The 20,203-nt window shown below is 33.0% G+C and overlaps 1 protein-coding gene across 2 annotated transcripts in view; it reads right to left on the bottom strand.

The window, feature by feature from the left end:
• NCAM2 (neural cell adhesion molecule 2) overlaps positions 1-20,203 on the bottom strand; it is a 436,725-nt gene that overhangs the window by 34,756 nt on the left and 381,766 nt on the right. For both annotated transcript variants that reach the window (XM_010960127.3, XM_045520720.2), the window contains exons 13-15: positions 16,171-16,290; positions 14,034-14,155; positions 6,028-6,208 (exon numbers count right to left, since the gene is read on the bottom strand). In XM_010960127.3, coding sequence (XP_010958429.2) covers positions 6,028-6,208; positions 14,034-14,155; positions 16,171-16,290 — 423 coding nt within the window. The remainder of the gene's footprint in view (positions 1-6,027; positions 6,209-14,033; positions 14,156-16,170; positions 16,291-20,203) is intronic.

Genomic DNA, 20,203 nt, shown 5'->3' on the forward strand with positions numbered 1-20,203 from the left:
TAATACAGGACAAAGAATAAAAAAATCTAGTATAAAGCATTTCTAAATAGCTGTCACATGTTAAAAACATAACTGAGGCTCAATATAATAATGTTTATTTCAATAACTCAGACATTTAGTTCTATCACTGATTCCTTTAATGTGAACATCTTAAATATTTTTTATTGAAGATAAAACTTATTAGAGAAAGGTCATCAACCATTCTACCGGGCTACTGGTAAATTCACACTGCTACTTAAATATGAGTTCATCATATTCTGCAATGTTTACTGATAGCCTTTTTTTTTTCCACCATATTTTCTTAGAACGTATTTAATAAAAGTAGTTTTACTTTTAATAATGAATGAGGTACCAAGACATATAAGTGAAAATTTTAAGTTCACACGATAAAAATTTGCAATAAGAAGAAAAGAACATTAATTCAACTGGCTGTGGGCACACTCTAGACATATGTTATTGTTACTCATTTAAAATAATTTTGAGAACCAAAGATCATGAAAATAAATTTATTGAATTACTTTGGCATTATGTGCTAAGCCAAATACATATTGTTCTGCATGTATTATTGATATTTAGATTTGACTGAGATTTCCAGATGGTTAAACTGAAGTTCTTCCCAATTAATTGAACTTCAGTTTCACCATTGTTTTGAAATTTCTTTAATTTATATTCCAAAAACAATCATAAATTTAAATTTAAGAAAACATTTTAGTACTTGCCATGTACTTGAATGTTTTGTTTTCTGTTCATGTTGAGTTACTCAGAGATGAAAGGGTATACTAGTTTTGTTGAAACTAGAAATGAATGTCATCAAAATAATTTTACTATAAAGTTCACTTTAAGTATAATAAAAAGTCCATGAAAATACAAATTAATTAAAAAATTTTTAGCAATATGTTTATTAGTGGCAACTCATGTCATTTCTTTGTTAGCCTGTTAAACTTGAAGAACTCTCATGGATGTAGTACATGCTCGATTTCAGCTGGTAGAATTATTTTACCATTGGATCTTTAGAATATATGAATGGAATTATTTGTCACCAAATTATATTGAGAGTAAATGTTAAAATTAGACATATCTTCAATTCATAGTAACAAAAGAAGAAAAAGGAGCAATTACTTTAAGATAATAAGTGTTATTTCTTTTTTTTTTGGTTAAAACAATCAATACTAAATACATTGTAAGCCAAAAGAAATGGTGAAAAAATTTTTTCAAAATAAGTTTATCTCCAAAAAATTTTAAAGCATTAGATTATATTCATTCCACCATGTTAATAATATTTTAGTTATTAAAATTACAAAGTAAGTCAGTAAATATAATTTTATCAGCCTCTAGTTCTATAGGTGATTTTGTAATCATTTTTATAAGACTTAGTCATCACTAGTCAATATTTTCATTGTTTATAAAATAAAGTGAGGTGGAATTATGCTGTATGAATATTACAAAAGGGATCATGATTGTGATTTTGCACACTCTATTTCTATGCGAATCAAGAAACACATCTTTCAAAATAAACATGTCTCTAAATAAGTGAAAATGAGAAAACATTATTCATCACAAAATACTTTTTAAACCAGAATCATAACCTATGGAGAAATGTGGTATCCACTATGATGTATACATAGAAAAGCCATTATTATCAATAGAATATATTATATATGAATTTAAGGTGAGTCTATTGTTAAAAATAGCTCCCTTGTCCAACAAATAAATGTATTCTAGATTTAGTCTGTTGCTTACAAAGGTTAAATATATCTTAATGCACACAATTAATGGAATTTTTAATTCAAAGTCTGTAAACTTTATTTGGACAGTCTACAATGAATGCTATTTAAAAAAATACAAACTAAATTAACTTTTAAACTCCTTATCTTCTCCAAAGACTTAAGGTTTGCTCATTTGTTACATATAACTAATCTGAAGCCTAAGTTTGAATTTATAATATTTATTTTAAAATGGAGTGAGAAATTATATAATTACATGAGTAAGTATAATGAAAGCATGTGAAAAATATCATTTTTTCTTATTTTGCTGATTCATAATTTTAACTCCTTAGGAAATTGTGAGTTTAAAGGCTCACAAATTCACCATCAACCATCACAGCCTTTAAAATTGCCCCCAGGAAATTTTCTAGAGCTAAATCAAGTAATTCTTGATCTATAATGGTGTGTCTTTGATCTGGCTTTCCATGAGACTTTACCAGTCTGTGGATTTAGTCACAGTAAATTGGACATTATTTTGTGACTTTTTATAGATAAAATGAATATTTTATTTTTTCCCCCTTTCCCAGTGAGCTGCTCTGGTTTTGTATTAGCATAGTTCAGAGGGGATGAATTCTATCTCCTATCTTCTCAGATAGCTTCATTTGTACATCTGTGTGTCTGACTTTTCCTTGACTGCTTGATCCATTTCATCAGCTGTGAAACACGCTCTAGCCCTTTTCATCATAAAAGTCCTTCTAAAACTGACTTTTTTTTCCCTGTGCTAACCTTCATAGCAAAGTTTCTTGAAAGCACTAAATTAACATGGAGTCTAAACCTGCTAACCTCCCATACAATTCTCAGCCCATTCCTAACTAATTTCTCGTTCATCCACTTCAGCAAAGCTGTATGTAATTAGTACACTTCACGTCTCTTTCAATTGAGTTTTGTTGACCTCTCAGCAGCATCAGAAGGGTCAAACATGATTTACGCCTTGGCTTCTGGAAATATGACTGTCTCTTAACTCCCAAGATACTGCAGTCTTGTATTTTTCCAGGAATTGAAAAATATCTTAGTCTCACCAAGGGTAGTGGTATGGTTTCATCTTTCTCTATACAATTACATTTCCTTGGGATGCAGTTCTTAACCCTCTACTCTTCAGTAAATCAAGAACCGCCTACCCCTTGAACATTGATGCTGCACCAGTTGCCCTTCTAGGTACTGGGGAACATCTGTGAGTATCACAGACATCAACTTCCTTTCATAGAGCTTAGGTGTTACTCATTGCGTGGTTTTATTCTCACCCAGGCTTTAAATACCAGTCACTTGTTAAGGCTGACAACATCATAATATATGTTTCCAAGCCATGGTTGTCTTAGCTACATACACACATATCTAACATCTATTTGACATTTCAAACTTAACAAATACCAAACTGATCTTACATTTAATCCTTATTCTTCAAACTCTGCTTTGTTTATAAGATTCTGTAGAATCCTGAGAAATGATATCAATAGTGTTCCAGTTGCCCAAGCAAGAAACTCAAAAGTCATCAGTATCTACTGAATCCCATCTGTTACATGGGCAGGTTACTCTACATCTACAATGTGCCTAGGATTTATTCATTTCCTTTTTCAACTGTTATCACATTTTTTCAAGCATTCATGTTCATCCATCTCTTGCTTGTACTCAGGTGAGCAAAATTAGTCTATCTATAATGTCTATCTTTTCATATAACTTCCCTGCTTCAAATGATTTCTTACTACTTTTAAAATCTGTTTTAAAATTATTTACATGGTTTTGAGAAGACCTTGGATTGTATGGGTCACAGGTCCCTCTCTATCCTTACTTTTGTTGACTTACCTACAGGTTCTCTGCCAACCATAATTTTTCTAGTTCCTAAAACAGTTAAATTCCTTCTTCTCTCAGAGACTTCTTCCATATAAGACACTTTCCCTGGAAGTTTCATTCCCTACAAGCTTCTTTTAGAAAGCAACTTTCCAAGGGAATCTTTTCGTTACCCCCAAATACCCCCATTAGTTAGGTACACTTGCCAGAGGCGGCACACTGCACCAGCACAACTCTTCGTTTTAATTACTTGGTGGTTATTCTAACTCTTGTTTAATATCTATCTTCCCTACTAGATTGTACAATCTTGGAGTGCTGGAACCAGCTCTGCATTTTTCACAGATAATTCCTCTGTACTCATCACAGTGCTTGTCACAAAGCCAGATCCCAATAAATAACTGGAATGAATGAATAAATCAATAAATCTTAACATTGCAAAACCAGAAGAAACTAGCTTAGAGCTAAGGAAATACATATCAAAAGAAGTTAAACACAAGAGCAAAGCTGAAGCTATAAACCATTTTCCTTCTGGGTACTGCTCACAAGCTGACTTTCCAAAATTGATATGAAAAGTGTTTTTCATGGGAAATGTATCATGACATATTTTAGTTATTTTTGTTCCACATATATATATATTTATTTATATATTCTGTTTTTATTTATTTACCTTTTGGTCTATACTTATTATTGGCTTTATTAACAACAATTTCTTATAAAATAGCAAAGATTCTGGGAGTATAATATAAAGCAGTCTGCCTAAAATCTTTTATTTTTTTTTTTACAGTTTGGGTTTTATCTATAAAATATAACTAAAATGTTGCCTTCAGCTTTATAAAGTATTAATTTTCCTTTTGATAAACATAATTATTTCCTCCAGGTATATGAGCTAAATTAAAGATTTAAGTAGATGGAATTCTTTCTTGCAACCCTCCTTTGAAGATTCTGGCTCATATTAACAATCATTTATCATATTCCTGTTATCTGCATAGGGGATAATTACTACAGACATAATGCATTAGAATTGTAGAAGCAGTTATTGATATTTTAAGCTCACAGAAACAATGAACTTGATTGTTCATTCAACTATTCTTATTTAGGTGTATCATCTTGTAAGGGCATGGGATTTGTCATCTGATTTAAAGTAGCTCTGACCTTGAACAGATCCTTTAACCTCTCAAAACTGTGAGATGAGGATAACTCTCCCTTGTTCAACTCCGATTCAAGAATAAAATGACATAATAAGTGCAGAGGTACTTTGTAAATTTTTAAAAATTGACAGTACAAAGCAAGATATCCATATTATTTCTAGATAGTTCCAACTTCCTAATTTCAAATTATAATTGGAAGAAGTTATTAATACTAGGAATACAAAGCCATGATATCAATTACTTTCAAACCACATAACTAACAGTAATTACTTTTTAATAGAAAGATGAATTATATAAAGTTACTTTCAATTAAAAAAATGATGTATGATATAACAAAGCAGTAATAATGAGATTAATTTCAATTTGAAATTACAAGAGGGTTAAATAGCAAGACTGAGCTGACAGATTTTATTTTTCCAGTCTCAAAAATACTATGGAACAACACTGATACTCTATTATAGTATGACTTAAATCAGCCATGTTTATGAATATGCAGTTCACTTATCTAAATAGAGAGTATATGTGTATATATATTTATGCATGTACATACAAAATTTACCATTAAATGTTAAATATGATATGTAAAGAGCAATAAATGTTAAAATATGACCAATATGACAACTCACTAACAGAGTTAACTGACTTTGAATCAGAATACATTCTTGAATGTTCACCTTTATAGCACATATCTGAAAACAGTTTTCGAATCCCTCCTGTGGACTTTGATAGTATCACTAGCATGTAATGATGTAAGCACTATTACCTAACCAAGGTAGAAGCTCCCAGTGCGCTGTGACTAACGATGAATGTCCTGCGACACTATGAGCTTCTTTGGAACTCTAGTCATAGTTCTTTCTGGGGCTATGTCTGTGGGTGCTTCTGCCTCATTATGTGATAGACTGAATCTTTCCAAGCAGCTTGTTTGGTCAAGCATAATGGGCTCACCATTATCTTTGGCCATGTCTTCCCAAAAGTGAAGGACTAGACTTGGTGTGTTTGGCAGAGAAGTTGTCTTCTTTGCTAAGGGTTTTTTCTGGTCTCAACAAAACTTTTCTATGTTGGTTTTCACTCTTACCCCTCAATCCCCTCTCTGCTCATCCTCTCCCCACCATTTCCACCACTAAAGCTGTCAAAGTGCACTTACAAATGAACCAATCTTCCATGGCAAGACAGACTGAGAAATTTTGATACATAAATAATCATGAGCAGACCCTAGAATTTATGCTTGCTTCTGTAAAATTATGTTTTCAATATTAAGAAAAAATTCAGAGAGGCTATAAAAGATAACACGATATTTATTTTCGGCTTGATAAGGCATACGGTTGGCTTACCTTTAATAATGTTGGGCTTTGGTGGCATGCTGAACTCATAGACAGTTGGTTCTGAATATCCCAATCTATTGGCAGCTGTAATTTGAACTTCATACCCCATTGTCCACTGTAGATGCTCCAAAATAATGTGGTCTTTATTTCCCTGAACTTTTTTCTCTAGCCACTGGTCTTCTTTATCTTTCTATAAAGGAAATACAAATATATTTTGTAAATACACAGGCACTAAAGTTGTGATCTTTTAAAAAAATATTTCATCTACCTTGAAATGGAACAGGTGGTTTTATTAAATCAAAGAAAGATATTTTCTCATCCACAGGGATAAGTGAAGTTATATATAGATGAAGTCCTTTCTAAGATTTTTCACATAAAAATTACAATGGTTTTTAAATTAGCTAAAGAGTGGTAATTTCATAATTAATCCTTGATGAGTCAGCAATTGATAATTCTCTATCAGGATTTTTTTTTATTTCACAAACATCACTTTGCTGTTTAGCCACTTTGTTGATTATTAATAATCATGTGAACAGGAAAAAATTAAAATATTATATAGGAAAACCTAACATATCCATTAAAATAATTGCCAGAGACTATTGTTTAAGGTTTGGGGTAGGTGAGGGTAAAGTGTCTTGCAAACAAAATCTGGATTATTTTTATAGATTCAAATTACCACTATTCTTTTTATTATTATTATGTTTTAGACATACTGAAACACCATGGAAGAAAAAAATTATTACCTGTTAAATAGGTTATAAGCCTAAGAAATTTTAAAATGTTATCTTATCCTTGAACATTCTACACTCAAATCCTGATTCTTCTTCTAAAATAAATGTTTTAGACCACATGACATTTTAAATTACCTTTTGTTTGAAAAAAAGTAGTAAGACTGCAATTAACAGAAAAATAAATTGATATAACTTTATGGATTAAACTATCCTAAACAATGTGAACATTCAGCTGCACCATATGTTAACCATTTAAACATTTTCCTATGTTTAAATGGTAACCTCTCTGCCTTGTGTCCCTCGTCTCTACTACAGCTAGCAGCTGCCTCCATTAGCTTTCATGAGGGATGAGTGAGGAAAATTGAGTACACTGTATATTCCAGGGCATTAAGAATCATAACCACTTAGCAAAGACAGCTATTACTAAGGAGAAACTATTTCTACAATAACTATACAGAAATGAAATGATATTTTCTCTGAAATCACATATCAAATAATAATCCATCACCGCAATTGCAAATCTCAATTTCCCAGAGGTGTAATTCTAAGTAAATTGTAACCAGGCCATAATGATAGATAGACAGATCAATAGATAGATGGATCAATCTTTTTAACCTCAGAACTCAGCCCAGTAATACTTTATGTTGAGCCAGTATTTGACAATGTTTCTCTGACTACAAAGAATAACAATGTTTTCTCCATTTATAGTGAAATTTGAAGACTTATTATTTAAAATTAAAGTGTGGAAGTTAAATTCATGACTGCTTTAAATTGATGTATTATAAGCACAAAGTGTTCTTCAAAAGAAGACAACAATATGGTTTTGATACTATACTGTGTTTCTCTTTTCTTAATTATTTTTGGTTACATAGAACTTTTATTTCAAAGGATATCAGTTGGCCTGTTTTATTATTTCTTCTAAAACTGAAGATATTAACAGCTTAAGAAAGCCATGGGTTTTGGACAAGCACAGAAAGTTATAAACAAGAAGTATTTCCCTTGCTTTTTGAAACTTATAAGTATACTAAATTATTAGACTGGATTTGTGTCCAGTATTAGTAAAGGTGTTATGAAGTGTACTGGAAAAGCCACTGGAAAACAGGACAATCCGGACCAGAATCCTTGTAAGTTGTCTAAGTCACTAACTGACTAGTAAAGTTAAGAAAGGAACCAAGGTTTGCCTTTGAAATGCTTAGGACAGCTGTACTAACAGACACAATTGTCCCAATGTCCCCTTATGTCATGGATGTATCCATCAATTATTTATTCAGTCTTTATTGGGTAGTAGGTTGTTCTAGAACTATGAACACAATGGTGAACAAGTAATGTGCCTTGTTTTGGAGTTTACAAATCAGTACAGAAGAAAGACATAAGTTCTTTGAAAAAGCAGAAGGTGCTTTGGGAGCATGTAACAGGGAGAAAAATATATCCAGAATCTAGGAAGGTTTCCTCTGGGGAAGAAATGTCACCAGCACTGAAAATAAGAAACTCCATTTCTATTTTTCTTTGCATTTGTCCTCACCTAGTTAATGAAAAGAAGGTGTGATTCCTTCACAGAAGTTTAGAACCAGAAATAAGCACAATGATTGAAAACCTTGGAAAGATGTCAAAACAAACACTGTAGGTTTATTGTTTTAAACAAATGTGAAAAAATACTTCATAGGAGTTGACCAAAAATATAAAGCTTACAAAAATCTCCATTCAAAAATAATTTTAGATGATATGATATATGACATATATATGCAAACATGCATTTATAGACAACAAAATACACATATACAAATACTTGTTATGCAGTATATTGCATATTCACACACATACAGGAAGTGGGGTGAGGAGTAAGAGGACTGAAGGGTTAGATAAGGGCGAAGTGACACAAAGCAGTTGCGAGGTGCCTCTGTAGCCATCCCCTAACCCAGTAAATCAGAAACTTCTATTTAACTATCAAGTGCTTTGTGAGAGTGAGTATCTATTCAGAGCTGAGTTTTGTTTTGGCTCTGAGTAGAGATATGGGTGAAAAAGCCAGAAAATAAGACAAGAGCTGATAACTAGATTACCCCAGGATACAATTTATTATTCAGAAAGACAAAAGGACTTCATGTCCTTCAGCTAATCCTCCAAAAATATTATTTCTGGGAATTGAGCATTTGGGGTGAAACTTCCTGATGAGCCCAAGATGTGCAGATAGTTTGTCTAAATTGACAATCACTTAACTCTTAATTGTTAAAGTTCTTAGCATGGCAAATTAAAAGCCCCTCCACCATATTAGATAGTTGGACTGATGTGATATAAGGGTCTAAAGGGAGTTCTATTATTTTCCTCAATTTAAATCAATTTCATTTCCCATTCACCATTAGACAGGAAGCTTTTTAATCCCTTAATTGCTATAGTTAAAAAATAGGAAAAAATTAAAGTGGGTGTTACCAAATACTCCCCTAGGCATCAAAATCTCAACTATTCATTTGTAGAGTGCCTAATTTGCAGAACTTAAATGCCAAGGGAACAATTTAAGATAATCTAGTTGCTAAATGTTCCCTTAGGTACTTAATGAGATGATTTGCTGAATAGGGCCATTATTAATAAGCCAATTAAATGTTGAAGGGCAGCTACTGAAAAAAAATGGTCATTTTGTTTCGATATAGCTTTTATTAAGCATTCCTTTTTGTCAAAACATAGATAGCAGGGCCATGTGACAATTAAGGGGATATCTTAAAAGTTATTCTAAAATCATGATCTCAGTCCATAGGGAAATATTTACTATCATCTGTATGGAGGAAGAGTGGAGGAGAGATGGAGAAGGTCTTGCTTTTCTTATCTATGGAGGGCTTCTTGACTGTTTTTATTCATTCAAAGGAGAAATCCACTAACTTTCTTTTCAAAGTCTCAGGGTAGGTATGTATAGTCAGTATCATCTTACTTGAAAACTGAGTAATTATAAAAAGAGAGGACAATGGAGGTGGTGAGCTCCTACTAATTTGATTAATTTTAAGGTTCTTATGATTCCAGAGTGTTATGATTTAAGACTTCACATTTCCATGTAAGGCAGTTCCTGGCTCCTGGACTTCCTGGTAGCCTGATTCAGCTATTTATTACTTATGTGACCTTAAGCTCCATGTGCTACTCTAAATATGAGAGAGGGGATTTAGCACTCTGGATAATTTATACACACAAACACACACACATTCCACTGTGATTGAGAAAGATGTGAGGTTTGGAAGTTTTTAGGAGAGTTTCAAATTCTATTATCTTTTCTTTTTTTTTTTTGGTATTATTATAGCTGACTCAAATCATTTTGTTTCAGGTCCTGAAGCTTGGTAAAATTTTGTAAACTGGACACTACTTTACCTACTTCCTAGTCTCCATCACCCACGTACTACTTTAGGGAAAAAAATGATCTAATTTTTCCTATTCATCATCTTCTGTGTTCTCACAACTCACAAAATTAACACAGTGCATGTTATTTCTTGTATTAATTAATTCTCGTATTTATTAGTCTAGTTAGGATCATTTATAATTGCACAGCATAGATTAACTTATTCACTGAATCACTGATGCATTTATTCATTCAGACAACAGTTTATTTGATGCTATTAATACACAGATAAATAAAAATCACTTTTTTCCCTAGCAGCAGAGAAAATTACCAAAAATCATAGGTCTATTTATGTCCATAACTATTCATTGTTGGAAAATATTTCAAAAGTAAACTGATGGCACTTAAAAAAATGTGAGTGTACACATCTAGATATAATTAACTTAAGTTTAATAAATTATCAATCAATGTGACACATCAACGAAAGAAAAGACAAAAACTACATGATCAATTCAATAGCTGCAGAAAAAAGCATTTGATAAAATTCAACATTCATGTTAAAAACTCTTTAACTAAAGTGGGTATAGAGGGAACATATCTCAACATAGTAAAAGCTATATATGACAAACCCATAGCCAACATAATACTCAGTGGTGAAAAGTTGAGAGCCTTCCCACTAAAATCTAGAGTAAGTAGGCATATTCTCACCACATCTATTCAACATTAGAAGTCCTAGCCATAGCAACTGGACAAGAAAGGAACAAAATTGGAAGAGAAGATGTAAAATTGTCACTATATACAGATGATACGATACTATATATAGAAACTTTAAAGACTCCACAAAAAAAAAAAAAACTACTAGCTCTGATAAACACATTCAGTAAGGTAGCAGGGTACAAGATTCACATACAGAAGTCTGCTGCGTTTCTTTATACCAACAGTGAAAGGTCAGAAAAAGAAAGAAAAAAAATCCTGTTTAAAATTGCATCAAAAAAATGAAATACTTAGAAATAAACCTGGCCAAGGAGGTGAAAGACTTATATGCGAAGAACTACAAAACACTGATTAAGGAAATTAAAGAAATGGAAAGATCCCATGTGCTTGGATTGGAAGAATTAATATTGTAAATGGTCATACTACCCAAAGCAATCTACAGATTTAATGGGATACCTATCAAATTATCCAGGACATTTTTCACAGAAATAGAAGAAATAATCCTGAAATTTATATGGAATCACAAAAGACAAAGAATTGCCAATACAATACTGAAGAAAAAGAATAAAGCTGGAAGAGTAACTCTCCCAGACTTCAGACAATACTACAGAGCTACAGCAATCAAAACAGCATGATACTGGCACAAGAGCAGACATGCGGATCAATGAATCAGAATAGAGAGCCCAGAAATAAGTCCACACACCTATGGTCAATTAATCTTCAACAAAGGAGACAAGAATACACAATGGAGAAAAGACAGCCTCTTCAGAAAGTGGCATTGGGAAAGCTGGACAGCTGTATGTAAACCCCATGTACAAAGATAAACTCAAAATGGCTTAAAGACTTAAACATAAGACATGATAAACCTCCTAGAAAAACATAGGCAAAACATTCTCTGATGTAAATCTTAGCAGTATTCTTCTAGGGCAGTCTATCAAAGCAATAGAAATAAAAACAAAAAATAAACAAATGGGACCTAATTAAACTTAAAAGCTTTTGCACAGCAAATGAAACTATAAATAAAACAAAAAGACTATCTATGGAATGGGAGAAAATATCTGCAAACAATGCAACTAACAAGGGCTTAATTTCCAGAATATACAAACATCTCATATATATAGCTCAATAACAAAAAAATACACAACCCAATCAAAAATGGGTAGAAGATCTAAACAAACTTTTCTACAATAAAGACATACAAATAGCCAATAGGCACATGAAAAATGTTCAATATCACTAACTACTAAAGTAATGCAAATCAAAACTACAGTGAGGTATCATACTAGTCAGAATGATCATCATTGAAGAGTCCACAAACAATATGTACTGGAGAGGGTGTGGAGTAAAGGAAACCCTCCTACACGGTTGGTGGGAATGTAGTTTGGTGCAGCCATTGTGGAAAACAGTATGCATATTCCTTAAAAATCTAAAAATAAACTTACCGTATGATCCAGCAATCCCACTCCTGGGCATATATCTGGAGGGAACTCTAATTTGAAAAGATACATGCACACCAATGTTCATAGCAGCACTATTTACAATAGGCAAGACATGGAAACAATCTAGATGTCTATGGACAGAAGACTGGATAAGGAAGTTGTGGTATACAGACAATGGAATACTACTCAGCCATAAAAAAGAATAAAATAATGCCATTTGCAGCAACTTGGACAAACCTAGAGATTGTCATACTAGGTGAAGTAAGCCAGAAATAGAAAGAAAAATACTATACAATATCACTTATATTTGGAATCTAAAAAAATGAGACAAATGAATTTACTTACAAAACAGAAACAGACTCACAGACGGAAAACAAACTTGTGGTTACTAGCGGAGAAGGGGGGAGGGTAAATTAGGAGTTAGGGATTTGCAGATAGTAACTACTATATATAAAATAGATAAACAGCAAGTTTCTTCTGTATAACAAAGGAAACTATATTCAATATCTAATAACAGCCTATAATGAAAAAGAAAATGAAAAGGAATATGTAAGTGTATATACATACAACTGAATCACTATGCTGTACCCCAGAAATTAACACATTGTAAACTGACTATACTTCAATTAAAAAAAAAATGACCTAAATTTCCCAGGTTTGCCCAATGTTGAGAAAAACAGGAAACATTTCTCAATTTCTTTTGTAAGGCCACCATTACATAGACACAATTAAAACAACAAACAAACAAAAAGTCATCACGCTAACTGGAAACCAGAAAAAGTTTTAAATTTGGCTGCATTTCAAAAATTGCAAGAAATGAGTAGGTGTTAGAATACAAAAATGATGTATGTGAATTAAAAATGACAGTAGCATGTTTTTGTGAAGGAAATACATTTAAGGGAATTTATTAAATGAATTAAAGTGAATTTGGGGATATGAAAAAGGAAAAAAGTTAAAAATAAATAAAATTGACACAGTGTAATGGGGATAACCATAATTATTAGTAAATCACTTTACAAAATTTAAAATTTTGTTTCACATTTAACATATTCCAAACTAGACACAAATACTCAATGGTACTTATGGTAAAGTTGTTAACAGAAATCCCTTCTAGTGGACTTTGGCATCATTTTTAGTTGAAGGCAAAGTCAATCAGGTGACTTTCTTCATCAGTCTGCAGCCAAAGGACATCCTTCATTCCCTACACAGATGACACATCCCAAGACAGCTTTGAGCTGTTGGAAATCCCCTGTTAGTTACTGGTAATTAAATGTGAAGAAATCTATTCCCTCTTTCTCAAGTTCAGTGTGGCCATTCTTTGCTATATGTTGATTAGAATGATTTATTTTTAAAAATCCATATTAAACAAGTATATTTTGAGTTGTTAATAATTTATAAAAATGAATAATTACTTTTGAGGTGTGATTTTCTAATCCTACCTACAGTAAAGAAAATTGAGAAGAGGGCTTAGCTTGAAGTTACTAAAATCAAGCAGAATGGAAGGTGAAATATTCTGCTAAACTTGTCAGAAAAATGGGGAAAATATACCTTATTTCTGAAATGTTGCTAAGTGTAGAAATCACAAGATGAAAACCATGGCATTATTTGGATGATCTATGCTTAGACTTAACAAAAAACAAATAAACAAGCAAACATTTTACAATTTATAATGATGAATTTCAGCAACAGAAAATTATCTGATTTCCTTTTATCATTGTTTTACTTAATATGCATTCTCTGCTGATATATCTGTGATTCAACACAAATTTATTGCAGCTTAAAAACACTGTACCAAATGATAATAAACAGGGTACTTACACTTCTGTATTTCACAATATATTCCAAAATGGGGGCCCCTCCATCATCCTGTTTGGTGATACTGAGTTTAAAGCTCTTCCCACTGCTTGGCTGTCCATGTATGGATGGAGGACTTGGTTCACCTAAATAAGCAATATAACATTCTTGATGTTTGCACACACCTTGTATGTGTAGAGAAACTGCATTTAAATAAAAGCAACACTGTTATGTGTCAGATTCTATGATATTATCCTTGATGTATCGTTTCCCATTTGCTCTTTGTTGTGATCCAACCTCTGAGCCTCCTTTTCCCCATCCAAGAAACAGCAACACTCGTAAATCTAGAAGTCTCACGCCAAAATTGTGAAAACTCAGGACCGAATATATTATTTATATTGATGTGAAATCCTCTGAGAATAGAACTCACTGCATTACACAAGTGTTAAACTTTATTTCCTGTATTAATAATGTGCAATCATTTATTTTATTAATGTAAATTTATTCTGTAAACATTCTGCAAACATGGATTAATATAAACATATTAAACCATCAAACTGTATGGAATATATCCTTACCAGGAAAGCAAATAGCTTAGCAATTAGTTATCTGATTTAATGAGCATTTTTTTAACTAGATGCAAATTTGAATAAAGAAATTTTGTAGCATCATCCAATCTATAGGTGGGTTAATATCTTTTTAAAAAATTCTAGCTTCATGAAAGTACCTGCCTGTGATGTCATTCTCCACATAGAGATGGTATTATATCAAAGATACTTATAATACTTTGGGGGGGTAGGTAGTTAAGTTTGTTTGTTTGTTTATTTAAAGGAGGTACTGGGGATTGAACCCAAGACCTCATGCATGCTAGACATGCACCTTACCACTGACCTATCCTGGAGATTATAAAAAGAAGAAGAATCAAGACAGAACGCACAGGACCTTGGGGGAAGAAAACAACATTACCAAACTTTAGTTCAACCCACTGATGCAGAGAGCATGGTGGCAGCTGAGGGAGGAGATGTGAGGACGGCAGGCAAAGATGTGTGGAGGTGGAAGGTGTAAAGTGACTGGCGGTGTTGCTGAGGACTGACTGTTAGAAGAGAATGGAAAGATTTCCATTTAAATTAAGACTAAGTCATTCTAGAATCATTTTAGTCTAGAGGCAGGATTACGAGTCAAGATGTACTTGCAGTCGTCCTGGTGACAAAATAAAGAAGGAATGAAAAAGACACTGGCATCGGGAGTGGAGAAAAGGGAACACATCTGACATTTTATGAGAACCAACAGAAAAGAATTGGTCAGAAGTTAGGATAATTATTGCGATCAATTTGACTGCTTTCTGTAAGTATATATAATAGGCAGGGTTATGCATTGATTTCATAACAGTATTTATTGAGTCATGTTCAAGTTTTCTCACATTTTTTCACAAGTTATTCAACATGAAGGAAATGTAAATTGTTTAATTTATCTTAACTTCATGTAATGCAGTTGACTTAAAATAACCCAGAACAGGACAGTAATGACAGTAATGACAGTAATGTGGAGGTTGCAATAGTTACTCTTCTGCTGTCACCACTGCAATGGATTCATACAGTGGTGCCTTTTCCTCCCACTCAGGGCCTACGGAATTCACGGGCTAAAGGCAATGGTTATGCCTCAGACAAGGAACAGAATATTACATGTTACATAGAAACGTTTCTACCCTTTCACAGAGTATAGTCTGAGTGCTACAATCTAATTAATCAGACTATAAATAAGTAGGACACCTTCCTGACTGGAATAATCTCCTGAAAGTAATTTTAATGTACAAACTGTACTTTTCTTTCCCCCTTGCTCCAGAACAAAGTTATTTTTAATAAAACCATCTTCAGAAACCACTTCAACAGACACATAGTTCACTCCCTCAAAGTGCTGAAATGTCTCCCTGTATTTCAGTTTTGTTCTTTGTTTTCTTTTTGGAGGAGGGAGGTAATTATTTTTGTTTGTTTTTAGGGGAGGTACTAGGGATTGAACCCAGAAACTCTTGCATCTCTTGCATGCTAAGCAGGCACTCTACCTCTTGAGCTATACCCTCCCCCTCTCGCCTGCATTTTAAAATCCCATTTAAATTTGTAAGTAAAGAGAATGGCAACAGTACAAAATAGAGAGGATTACTTACGAACTGGTAATGTTTGGAAAATTTCTATTTTACTGTAGTCTCCTTGCCCTTTTCCATTTACAGCTGCAACCCTGATTTCATAAGTTGTATTTGGTTCCAGGTTGCTCAAAACAACCATTGCTAAACGAAAAAAAAAATATGCCTATGATTAATGCATTTTAATGAGTAAAACAAATCAACCTATTACAAAGCTGTGTGAATAATATCACCGTAAATTTTCCCATGAAATATCTGAAAAAATAAGAAATACACATAAGAAGAGAATGATTTGTGAACAATCCTCTTCTTCACCTCTGTTTTAGCTTTCTACACACATGCAGTAACTTTCAAAGAAGAAAATTAATAGTTCCGTTTGTGATACTTACACTCACAAAGTAGAAAGTAAAATATTCTCTTTCATCTTTTTAATATTCAAGAAATAAGATAGATTTAAATAAATACTTTATTGCATGCATCTCAAATATTTTATCTACTCTAAATGTATTATTTCTATAGAATTTAATGGAGATATGCCATTTAGTATCTAGAACTCTGGCCTCTAGTATAAAGTGTTTGAGTCATGTCCAAGTGTCACAAAGTTGACTGCTGCAGCAGTAGATCATTTATTCAATAATCTCAAATCAAATCAAGTTATTTTTAATGCTAGCTTGAAGCTTGTCATCTCTTGTATTTTCTTTCTGAATGTCTTCTCAATTATACACTGTACCAGGTCTGGATTCAACATGACACAAACGAGAAGAAAGAATCTGAAAAAATACAGGGATATAAAAGTTATTAGAAACATCTCCTGGGTCATGCCAGCGCTGTTAGTTTGCTGGAGAATCTTAAATACAATTTCAGATTTCAAAATTTTTCATTTTGAAAAATTCCTTTGACGGAGCTAACAAAATTCCATAGTTGCCTTTATCCTTACTGCTTTTGCTAAACAGAGTAAAAATTAACCAGTGGAATTGACAATGCTTTGATGAATAATCAAAAGAAAGTTATGTCCAGTTTACATAACAACTTCAAGCCAAATAATCAATTCATAATAAAGGATATAATCAATCACAAAATAAAAAGATTAAGTCATAAGTAATCAGGGTCATATTCATAGGACTATTGATTAACATGAACCATGACTGAAAATGGTACACATTCAATAAAATTCTAATGTAATTTATTAATTACATTATAATATACATTCACTAGATAACATTTTCCATTTTACACCAAATGAACATATTTAATAAATTGGTTTTGATATTTCCTTGTGCTCCCTTCTTTTCCCCAATATTATCATATATATCAGATAAATATTACCAGAAAAATATATGTTTTGGATATCAATCAGACCTTATTTAATCCAGTACAGATGTTTCAAAATCATTAGAAATGATAAATTTCCAATTAGTGAAATTTACATTTGTATTTCTCAGTTTCTTGTAAATAAAAACTGAACTTGTGCTTGAGAATGCATTTCCTTGTCAAAGCCTCAGATGAAAACACATGGTGTCAAAGTTAAGGGAGGCCAACTGGGAAAAGACTGATTGGCAGGGAAATCCAACTGATTAGAAGCTGCAAGAATAAACTGGAAAGCCAAAATTTGAATCCAATTATTTCCAACAGGCTAACAACCAGTGAGCTTCTTCAGGAAAGCCAAACCCAGCTGGCTGGTGACCTGGAGTAGTGAAATATATAACAACAGCTTGACAAAAAATACAGCTAAATGGAGAGAAGGCTCATGCACAGATGAAGCTGGTCATGAAGATTATGGAAAGGGAGAGGGAATCAAATGAAGAGTTAGGCAGCTAAAATGCTAAGAAGTTGGAATCCTATTGACCTTAAGAGAGAAAGTTTCTGCTTTAGGTCAGCATAGCAAGGAATTCAAGAGTTAAAAATTTATAATATTTTATCATTGAATCAATTAATAAATATAGCAAATTTAAAGCCAAAGTGAGATTAATGCTTTACAAAACCATGTTTACTCTTCATGGCTTAAAACAAAATGCTTGCACCCTTGGACAATCAATAGCGTCACGGAGTAGTTTGTGTCTGACTATCCTCTTCTTTAACCTAATAAAGAATGACTCGACGTAGCTTGTAGACATATGAGAGACTCTTGTGGGAAATGGTCAGACTGTAATGAGCTCTAACGAGACCCTAAAGTGATGCATGCTTTAGACTCATGAAAGGAGCCATGTGGCTCCGGGCCTGAACCCACCACCGACTGCGATTCAACTAAATCTTAGGGCTGAGTTGGTCTCTCAACTTCTAAAAAGAGACATTTTATTAAATATCATAGAAACAAAAGTATAAAAACAGGTTGAAAGAAGGTATAGAAAAAAAATCGTGATCTGTGAAATAATCGCTACTATGAATCAATTATCCATGCAAATGGGGATATTATGTGGAGGCTGAGAAATAATACAAAACAAAGGATAGTCTAAAATGTATTCATCTTTGACTCTGGTTAGTGGAAAAATAGTTTATGGGCAAAAATAGTCAGTGATACTTACGAGTATCAACATTTACACAGATAATAGAGAAAGAGATTATGTTACACAAGAATATGAGATGGCCATAGTTGCCTGTAACGCTGCAGACAACTCTGGTATGTGACATCCTTTCCATACTCTGTGCCGTGAAGATGTAGCTGCTACCATCGTTTTATGAGGCAGACTGTAAGCTCAGCTGTGTAGGTGAGAGCAAATAGCAATGTTTACATTCAACTGTTTGTCTTCATACAATCAAACAAAAAAGCAATCGAATTTAAAGCACACAACTCTAACTGTAAATAAAACTCTTCATTTCATCAGAAGTGTAGATCATGCTATTTCTCTTTTTAGGTAAAAAATGGGTAACAGTAGAGCTATCTAAGTATCAGAGCATATGAAATCAGGGAAAATTGAAGATACTACTTGGATTAAACAATTAAAACAACAACACACATTCACACAAAAGCAACTTCACTATTTATTTGAATTATCTGAGTAATTCCAGTAAAAGCTCTTTCTGGCTTGGATTATCAGCATTCTTTCCCCAACATTCCATAGGGATTACGAGGAGCTTTGAATGTCCCTCTACCTCTGCCAAGGGGAAACCTACTTCTTTAATTACATTATGATCAATTCAGAATTGATGTTCCCCATGTTTCCCCTTCTTCTCCTGTTCTCAGACTCTTCCCTTTACTCCCTGAGTTTCACAGCAGAGCGGTTTATGGAGGAGAGGAGAAAAGGGGGTAAACTTTTCTTACATCGCTGGGCTAAACCACTCAAGAGGTAAAGCGGATAGGGGAGGTCTTACAGAAGACTTTCCAAATTATAGGGGAGAGGCCTGGAAGTAAACCTACTGATGCCAGTTTTACAAAATTTAAATACAAGAAGTCAGTCTGTTTTTGAGTTTTGACTCCAAAGGTTTTGGCACAATAACCTTTATTATGAGCCTTATTAGCATTGTGTGAACATAAATGTTACTGCGTGACAGAAAGAACTCTGTAAATTGGGACCAATTTAAAGAGAGGGAAAGAAAAAGAGTCAGGGGAGGCAAAGCCTGTATCTGTAATTTGACTTGCCTTTCTTAAATGGGAGTATATATATACATTAAATCACCTGTAATGTACTGGCATATTACCAAACATAGGGCTTCTGAATACACAAGGTAGGGCTCGAAAGCAAACCACCACTTGAAATCCAAAGGCTGTGTACTCTATAATACAGTGCCTCAAATTATGAAGTTAGTTAATGGAAGACTTTCTTTCTCCAAATGTGTCCATACAATAGAACAAAAGAACCACAAACTAAGGTGTGAGATGGGTTCTTTCTCTATAATTTATTAGAAATTCAAACTCAAAAATGAGGTGAAAGTAGGTCTGATTACAAACCACTGACAGTTCTCTAAGGACAAATGACATACATTAAGGTTTTTTTATGGTTATATTCAGTCAGCATGATGTGGAAACCATAATGCAATTCTGAAAATTATAAACAATCATGAATTTTTCTTTGGCATGGCAACAGGGGTAAGTTCTGTAAAGAATCTGGTTTCCTTCACT

The sequence above is a fragment of the Camelus bactrianus genome, chromosome 1 (genome assembly GCF_048773025.1).
Source record: "Camelus bactrianus isolate YW-2024 breed Bactrian camel chromosome 1, ASM4877302v1, whole genome shotgun sequence".
Taxonomy (NCBI): Eukaryota; Metazoa; Chordata; class Mammalia; order Artiodactyla; family Camelidae; genus Camelus; species Camelus bactrianus.